This window comes from Gopherus evgoodei, chromosome 12 (genome assembly GCF_007399415.2).
Source record: "Gopherus evgoodei ecotype Sinaloan lineage chromosome 12, rGopEvg1_v1.p, whole genome shotgun sequence".
NCBI lineage: Eukaryota > Metazoa > Chordata > Testudines > Testudinidae > Gopherus > Gopherus evgoodei.
The window spans coordinates 39319474-39327752 of record NC_044333.1 but is presented as its reverse complement, the minus strand read 5'-3'; the positions used below and the strand labels follow the sequence as shown (position 1 = coordinate 39327752).

Sequence of the window (8279 nt, the reverse complement as noted above, 5' to 3'; positions counted from 1 at the left end):
TGCTGCACTCTGCACAGTGGAAGCACATGCTGGTCGCTAGCGCCTGCCCTGCATGGAGGTGAATCTCCAGCATCACATGCTGCAGCCACAGCTCTCCCCTGCCTCGGCCAATCCATGCTGCAGTCTGTCCCAACCTGCGTAACTGCTGTGTGCACAAAGGCCTCAGAGCTCTGAGACCCGCTCCAGAGACAGACTTTGGAAGAAAGAGGGACACGGAATGAATAAAGATGTCATCAAGAGTGCCGGTGCTTATCTGCCCGCAGAAAGAGCAGCAATGCATTGACTGCGCGGGGAGGGGGCTGGCTCACCAGCAGGGAAAAGATCCAGCATGCCAGGGAGACAAGCAAGACTACACAGGGAGAGGCCCAGCGTGGTGCCCTGGGAGGGCAGGGTCATGCTGGGCGTAGCCAGAGTGCTCGGCATCAGATGTGAGACACTCATTCGCCAGTGAGACACCCCTGCCTAGGACAGTCTGTGCATATGTGAGCAAGGGGAGGGAGCAACTGGCAAGCTTCCCCTGACCCAGCCTGCCCTAAATTCCCAGACGAGCCCTGTGTTAAGATGGAGTTATGGGTGCGTGGCCGGGTCAGGAATTTATATGACAGGGATGGTGCAATTCTCCCCAAATTAAGCCTTGTAAACCCAGGGAATTCAGCCACGGTGCAATTTAAAAGTGATCTGAGCCTGTTAAAGTCTGAGACACACACAAACCACCTCAACTCCGCCTGTCACTGACTTCTCAGCGAGATAAAACTCACTGCAATATTGTCCATTGGCTAGATCCCAATATGATTTTTTCTAGGATTAATAATTGTTTTGTCCCTGTTACTGTTCAGACCCGAAGGTTCCTCTTTCACCAGAAACCTGAATGGCCCTGCAGAGACACCACGAGGAGAAAATGAAAAATCCTCAAAGGGGCCTTGCAGAATTAGTTTAATGTGGTTTCCCACACACTCACAAGCCTCAATCCAAATCATACGGCTCTGGCCTGATGTCATTACTGACCAGCCCCCATTGAGGAAGAACAGCTCAGTTATGAAGAATAATAGGAGACAATGCCCAGTCACCCAGTCAATGTCTTCTCACCCAGCCCCCTGCACTAGCTCCCCAGTGAATGGGGCAAGTCGGAAGAGGCTGTGTCATTCTGCTCCTGCGATGAGAAGGGGCAAGGAGAAAGATCTGATGCTCTCTGGCCCTGCTGGTGGAGAGTCACACCGGGCTGCCGGGGGCAGCCAGAGCTGGTGCTAGGCATAAGCAAACTAAGCTATTCTGAGGGCTCTGAGCAGCTCAAGGGGCCCCCTATTATTAGTATGTGTTGCATGTGGGTGGGGCCCCCAAAACGTTCCTGCTTACTTAGGACCCCCAATGGGCTGGCGCTGGGTGCAGCCCACCAAGGCCCCTCCCCGGTGACAGAACGGGGCGCTCAGCCCGGGGACTGAGGTGCCCTGGCAGGAGCAGGGCAGCACGTGATGAGGCACAGAGACAATGGCATAAGCTGCCCACCCTACTCAGTGCCCAGAGGGGTGCAGGCGGCAGGCAGAGGGGAACAGGAATTCCTCGCTCAGAGGAAATTCCATCATTGGGCCCCCTTCCTGGAAACACCCCGGGCTCCCACCAGCCTGCAAGGCAGAAGCTGCAGGTCCTCCCCCTGCCTGCCCAGACTCTCTGCATGGGGATTGGCTAACGAGGCAGGGCGTGAGGGAGGAGTTTGGTCCTGGTCAGGATATAAACTGAGCCAGAGGAGCTGAGAGTGAAGCCACAGAGATTTTCTGGCTGGCTAGTAAGTGTCTGCTCCAGGTAAGGCTTCTGTTTCTGCCCTGAGCTTGTACCTCTGGCTAGATGGATGATGTGGGGGAGAAAGGGGTGCTTTGAAGGTGTGAGGGCTCTCCAAACCCCGGGGGGGGGCAAGGGTGCTTTGCTGGGGCAATTACTGAGATCTGCTCCTATAGCACGAATGAGCAGCTTGCTATCTCTAATTTCTCTGGGGGGGAGAAGGCACAGTGGAGGCCCCTGGCTCGAGGGGCTAAGCTCTGACAGTCTCTCCCTAGCCCTGTGTCTGGGGGAGGTGCAGTTCTAAGGGGCAGCAGGGATGATGGCCTGAAGATGGGGGTGGGGCAGAAATTTGAGGGTGAATCCAGGAAGCTGGGGGTGGCTACAAAAGGTGAGATCATGGATGGGGGAGGAAGGCAGGGAGCTGCTAGAGGGGTGCTGTATGTTCCCCATCCAGCTCCTCCATAGCACTAAACTGTCCAGCCAGGACTGGGGCTTATCATGTGCCTGGCCCATGCTGGGGAGGGCTGTGGTGGTCCCTGGTAAGGAATGGGAGAGGGTCCCCACCAGACCCCCTGCCTTGGGTGTGGCCCATACTGGGGGGGGGGAGGAGAATTCCTTCTTTTCACTCCCCCACTTAGCTGCATGTTCTTGCCCCCATCCAAGGCATGGGAGGAGGGTTCCTTGTGGGGCCCTCACTTGGAGGGCTGGGGTGTTTGGGGAGGATGGTCTCTCTTGCTGGGGGGACTCAGGAGGGGTGAGGAGATGCTTTGTGCCCATGAGTCCAGGGGTCTGTACTAAGGCAGGATGGCCCTGGGTGGGGGTGGCACTTCCTGGGGGACCCTCCTACTCCCTGGAAGAGATGGCAGCCTGTGGTGTCTGGGGAGGGGATGGCATGGGGCAAAGGGCAGCCCCTGCTCCCCCTGACTGAGTGCAAGCAACAGGGGGCAGTGTGAATGCTGGGCTCAGAGCAGTCTTCTGCAGGTGCTGGGGAGCCAGTGGGGTGGACCTCCAGCTGGGGGAGGCTAGAGTGTTAATGCAAACAGTTCCCCTGCAAGGCATGAGGGGAGGCAGTGTGAGCTGGGAGTGACCTGGGAACCTTGGCTCCCTGAGCTGCTGAGTCTTTCCCACGTGCTGCCTTGCTCAACAGCTGAGCTGGCAAACAGACTGTGTCCTGGGAGCAGCCTGTCCTCAGCCCTTCCCTGGCCAAAGGGCACTCCCTGCACTGGGGCATTTGTGGGTCAGGGTGTGATGTGAGTACCCTATGCAGAGCTCTCTCTGGAGACTGGCTAAGGGACAGCCACAGCACAAGGTTCTGGGGTGCCTGTGGTGGGGGAGGGGGGCTGAGGCTGGCCTGGGGGGAGTCTGTGCTGGTGGGGGAGCGAAGCAGTCTGGAGGGGTGATGCTGATTGAGGGGCAGGTCAGTGAAGGATTAAAGGCCCTTTCACTTTGGGTGTCTCTAGCTTAGATGTGATAGCTGGTGACTGAGTAGTGTGGGATGTGAGGATGCCCAGTGTGGTGCCAAAGGGGCAGTGACTGAGCAGGTTTCTGGCAGTGACAGGCCAGTGCCTGGGGGCTGATGGCAGTAGGGGGGCTTGCTGGAAGAGGCAGAGGGGGTGGTGGGAGCCATGGCCTCTGTACTGAGCACCTCCCCTCTGCAGACCAGGCTGCTGACTACCAAGATGGACTATGCCAAGAAGTCACTAGGCCTGCTGTCCCCAAGGTCCCTCTCCAGGTAAGTGTCAATGGGCTGAGACCCTCGCTGCAGGGTGAGCCCTAGGTGGTACAGCTGGCTGCAAGCCTGAGCCCTTGCTGTAGGGCTGGGGTGCAGAGATGGGAGAGGCAGGTCCGGTGCCTAATTACAGGCTGATCTTACTGGCCCTGTGCTATCACTGATCCCTATGCCACTGGGTAGGGAGTCCTCAACTGGCTCCTCCTTCCTCTGCTTTGAGTGGGTGGCTGATCTTGCTTGCAGGGCATGGTGGCCCCTGCCTAGCTGGGGAGGGCTGGTGGGGCAGATCCCTGCCTGACCCCTCCCTCTGTCCCAGGTGTGTTTCTGTCAGTGCCTCCATGACACAGCAGCTGCTGTCCAGTCCTGTCCCCAGGGCCCGGCCCTATCGCATCTGCAACTGGGACCGTAGCATCCGCAAGGGCCTTGTGGCAGAGAGCCTGAGGGACCTGCTTGACAAGGTGAGTGTGGATGAGCTGATCCTGGGGGTGCCCTGTCCCACCTGCCTCTCCTCACCTGTGGCCTTGCCTTCCAGGTCCGTACCATGTTGCTGATGGTGGGCACCATTTCACTCGTCCTGGATGAGGATGGCACCAGTGTGGAGACAGAGGAGTTCTTCCAGACACTGGAGGAGGGCACTGTGTTCATGGTACTAGGCAGCGGGCAGACATGGCATGCAGCCAAGGTGAGCAATGGGATCCTGGCATGATCTCTTCTCCCTGCCCACTCACCCTCAGATCAAGGGAGCTCGAGTCTTGATCACTCCTCCAATGCTGGACCAGGGCCCTTGGGATGGAGCCAGGCTAGGCTATCCCAGTCCACTGACCTGCAGTGCCTTGTACTAGGAAGCAGGGCTGGATCCTGTCTGCCAGGCATTGGGACCCTCTCACAACCCTGTGCCAGGGACCTGATCTCCTGGAGTGCCCAGAGATGGCCTAGTCGGTGCTAGGCTTAGCAGTATACCCCACAGGATAACTCAGGGGTGTAGGTGCTAAGAAGGGCCCCAGAGAGCTCCATCCATCAGTGAGATGGAACTGAGCTCTGATCCACCCATGGGGGCAGATCCCAGGGTACTCTGCCCTTCCCTTATTAAGAAGGTAGGTAATGGGAGGTGGGGGAGCAGTCTAGGGAAGACTATGGGGCAGGAGCAGCCTAAGCCTCTATGGGAAGGGCCCAGGTACAGCCTTCTCACCCTATCAGATGGGTCCTAAGCAGCCAAATGCTCCCTAGTTGTCCCTGCAGCTCCATGTTGACCTGACCCCTGCATGGGGAGCACCTCTGGCTCCCTGCTAGCCCTGTGAAGGTCCATGAGGCCAGAGCTGGGGCTGTCCAATAGGGAGTTCCTGCTAGGGGTTGGGGGAGCTCCACCAGGCAAGGTGGTGGCTGCTGCTCCCTGACACTGGGCTGGTCTCTTGCAGATGGCAGGGTACCAGCTGTCTCTCTCCCGCAAGCCCCGCCGGAGGATTGATGTGGCGTGTGTGACTTTTGACCTATACAAGACCAACCCCCAGGACTTGGGCTGCTTGAATGTCAAGGCCACGCTCTATGGCACATACAGCATGTCCTATGACCTGCAGTGCTATGGGGCAAAGAGGCTCATGAAGTGAGTGCTGGGCAGACACCCTGCATGGTAGATGTAGCGGGGAGGGAGATCCCTGCCACCTGTGCTGGGAAGGTTGGAGCCACATGGCCAACCTGAGTCCAAGGGCTGGTCTGCCTGGATCTCAACCCCCTCCACCAAGCTGGCATGTCCACAGACCTGCCCCCATTCCCTTCTGGGAGCTACTGAGCCTAGGGGGTAGGTGCTACACAAAGGGATTAAACCCTGCTGACTCCAACTGGGCTGCTCCTGTGCTGGAGGGCAGAGCAGGGTGTTCTCTGGGCAGGGCTTCAGGTAGATGCTGGTCTCTAGCACAGCTCACTATACCTATCCTGCCACTCAGTTCCTGTTCTGATCCTAACAGCTCTCCCCTTTCCCCAGGGAAGCCCTGCGCTGGACTCTCTTCACCATGCAGGCCACAGGCCATGTGCTGCTCGGCACCTCCTGCTACATGCACCAGCTGCTGGATGCTACAGAGGAACAGAAAGAAGAAGAGGCCTCATCTCTGAGGCGCCTTCAGACCCTTCACTGCAGGAAGATGCTTCAGTAAGGCCTCTGCCCTTGCAACTGCCTGAACTCTACTGTGACCTCTCCCACTGCCGCATCTGCCCAGGAGCAGGAGGTGGAGAGTGGGAGTGTCAGCACTACACTGGCTAGGAGGGCCCAGCTCCCCAGGGCAGGTTCCCTTGGGCTCTTGCATTCCTTGCTCTTTGCCTTCTGCCTAGGGGTGAAGGCCTGGCAGAATCAGCTCTGCTTAAGCCAGCCTGCAGCTGGTGACTTGCCTGGAGTAGCTTCCTTCCACACCCTGAGCTGGCCTCACTCACAGCTTGTTGCTGTCCTATGGCACTTTCTCAGCCTTGGCACTGTCTGCTACTCCCTGTAAATATATTTATTCACATTAAAGATGGTCTACAAAAGCCTCCAGACTCCTGCTTGTTCATACACACACCTCCACATCTCTGGGGTGTCTGCAGCCTCCTGCTCTCTCACCTATCCCACCACTACACAGGGGCTGTTCCCTATGGTCTCTCCAACTGAATTCCCCTCAGCCAGACCTAAAACTGTCCTCCTGGGCTTAGGGACACTCTGAAGCAGGCAGGTGAAGACATGAGGCTAGTTTGGCTTGTTAAGCCATTCCTCTAGCTTCCTCCTCTCAAAGGGGATTAAGCTGAGGTGACAAGGGCTGCCTCTTGCCTGCACAGTAGCTCCTGGCTTCAGCAGCACACAGCCAGGATGGGGCACCCACTCCACGGCTAACCTGCCCAGCAGTGCATGAATTCAGGAGCTGCAGTCACTGCCCCAGGAGTCTGCAACCTGAGCCAGCAGCAGAGGGACCAGCCCCAGGTGAATCCTGCCTGTCTCATGGAAGGCAAGTGTAGGGAGATAGGGAAGGTGTGATCAGCAGAAGCTGCATGGGGCATAGGCTGGTATCTGACTCTAGATGACTCCCCAATTCAGCTTTCTCCTAGCCCCCTGCCCTTGCACTACAAGCCTTCCTAGCATTAGGTGCTACAGACACTTAACTGCTTGGAGGTGGTATCTAAGCCATGTCTAGCTGGGTTGGCAAAAGCAGCCAGTTGTGGTTTGATTCCTCTCTAGCTTGGTAGCCTGTAGCGCCCCAGTGGGGTGGGTCACCTGAAGAACAAACAGTATGATGCCTCTGTTGCTCTGCTACAGGGCTGAAGCCTCCATGAGGAAGAATGTGGAAGGGACCAACAGACCTCTCTGTCTAGTAAGACACTCTGCCCTGTTCCACCATGGGGGAGGGGAGCTCGTGGGGGTGGATCTAGAGTAGGTTAAAACACTTCCTTCAGCTGTGCACTTCCGGAACTTAAAATCCAAAGAGGCTACCCTACGTCGGGGTTTGGGGATAACCGTTATACAGTGGAATTCAAGTTGAGTATCATGGCTTATGGGCTGGGGCAAGCCTGGAAATTCCATAATGAACAAGCACAAGGAGACCATTACCAGGTGTCACTTCTGATGACTTGATTATAGGAAGACTCCCCCTCCCCTCACTTTCAACTCTATCATGACTTATGGCTGGAGGTGTGGGAGCCTCATGCCACTCTGGAAAGGCACAAAGTAGCCACAGCCTAGAGCCCTTGCAGCCCTCTTGTTTTGCCAAATTAGGGGTGGAAACAGACTTTGAACACACCTGCCTATTACTCATTGTATATGCAAAGGCTGCTCTCAGCCCCCCATCATTGAATAGGGTTGATGCAAGGGGGGCAGCTTTCAAAAATATTCCAGTTTGATAATCCTTTGCTATTCTGTCCTAGGTGAAAATTTGTCAGAGAATCATCCTCACCCATTGTTCTAGGGAAGCTATCTTGCCCCTCAGCTTTTCCCTAACCACATAGGAGGACACTGATCACGAGGGTACCATGAACAATGACTGGAAATAACTTTCCAGAAAGCTTCCCTCCTGTGGGGCAGTTGGAGTCCCATTGCCAAGGGGCTGGGGCAGCCATTTTGAAAGAAGGTAACTTTCAATGCACTAACCTAGCACAGGTTTCAGAGTAGCAGTTGAGTTAGTCTGTATCTGCAAAAAAAACCAAAACAGGTGTACTTGTAGCACCTTAGAGACTAACAAATTTAGTGGAACATAACTTTCGTGGGCTACAGCCCACTTCATTGGATGGATGTAGTGGAAAATACAGTGGGAAGATATATATATACACACATCATGAAACAATGGGTGTCACCATACACACTAAAGGAGAGTGATCAGTCAAGGTGAGCTATTATCAGCAGGAGAGAAAAAGAACTGTTTGTAGTGGTAATGAAAATGGCCCATTTCCAATAAGTGACAAGGAGATTTGAGGAACTAGGGGTGGGGTGGGGGAAATAAGCATAAGGAAATAGTTTTACTTTGTGTAAAGGCCCATCCACTCTCAATCTTTATTCAAGCCTAATTTAATGGTGTCCAATTTGCAAATTATTTTCAATTACAGACCTAAAAGTTGCAATATTACAACAAAAAAACTTAAAAAAAGACACTCCAATGAGAGATTGCTGAATTGGAATTAATTTGCAAATTGGACACCATTAAATTAGGCTTGAATAAAGACTGGGAGCAGAGGGGCCATTACACAAAGTAAAACTTTTCCCCCTTCTACAGTTCCTTGCATCTCCTTGTCAAATTGCTGGCAATGGGCCATTTTCATTACCACTACA

The 8279-nt window shown here is 55.1% G+C and overlaps 1 protein-coding gene across 1 annotated transcript; it reads left to right on the top strand.

The window, feature by feature from the left end:
* The first annotated feature begins 3431 nt into the window (after positions 1 to 3431).
* On the top strand, positions 3432 to 5835 carry CIDEC (cell death inducing DFFA like effector c). The gene is made up of 5 exons (XM_030581805.1): positions 3432 to 3505; positions 3819 to 3960; positions 4035 to 4184; positions 4918 to 5102; positions 5481 to 5835. The coding sequence occupies exons 1-5, from the start codon at positions 3453 to 3455 to the stop codon at positions 5647 to 5649; spliced, it is 699 nt and encodes a 232-aa protein (XP_030437665.1). The 5' UTR covers positions 3432 to 3452; the 3' UTR covers positions 5650 to 5835.
* The last annotated feature ends 2444 nt before the right edge of the window (positions 5836 to 8279 follow it).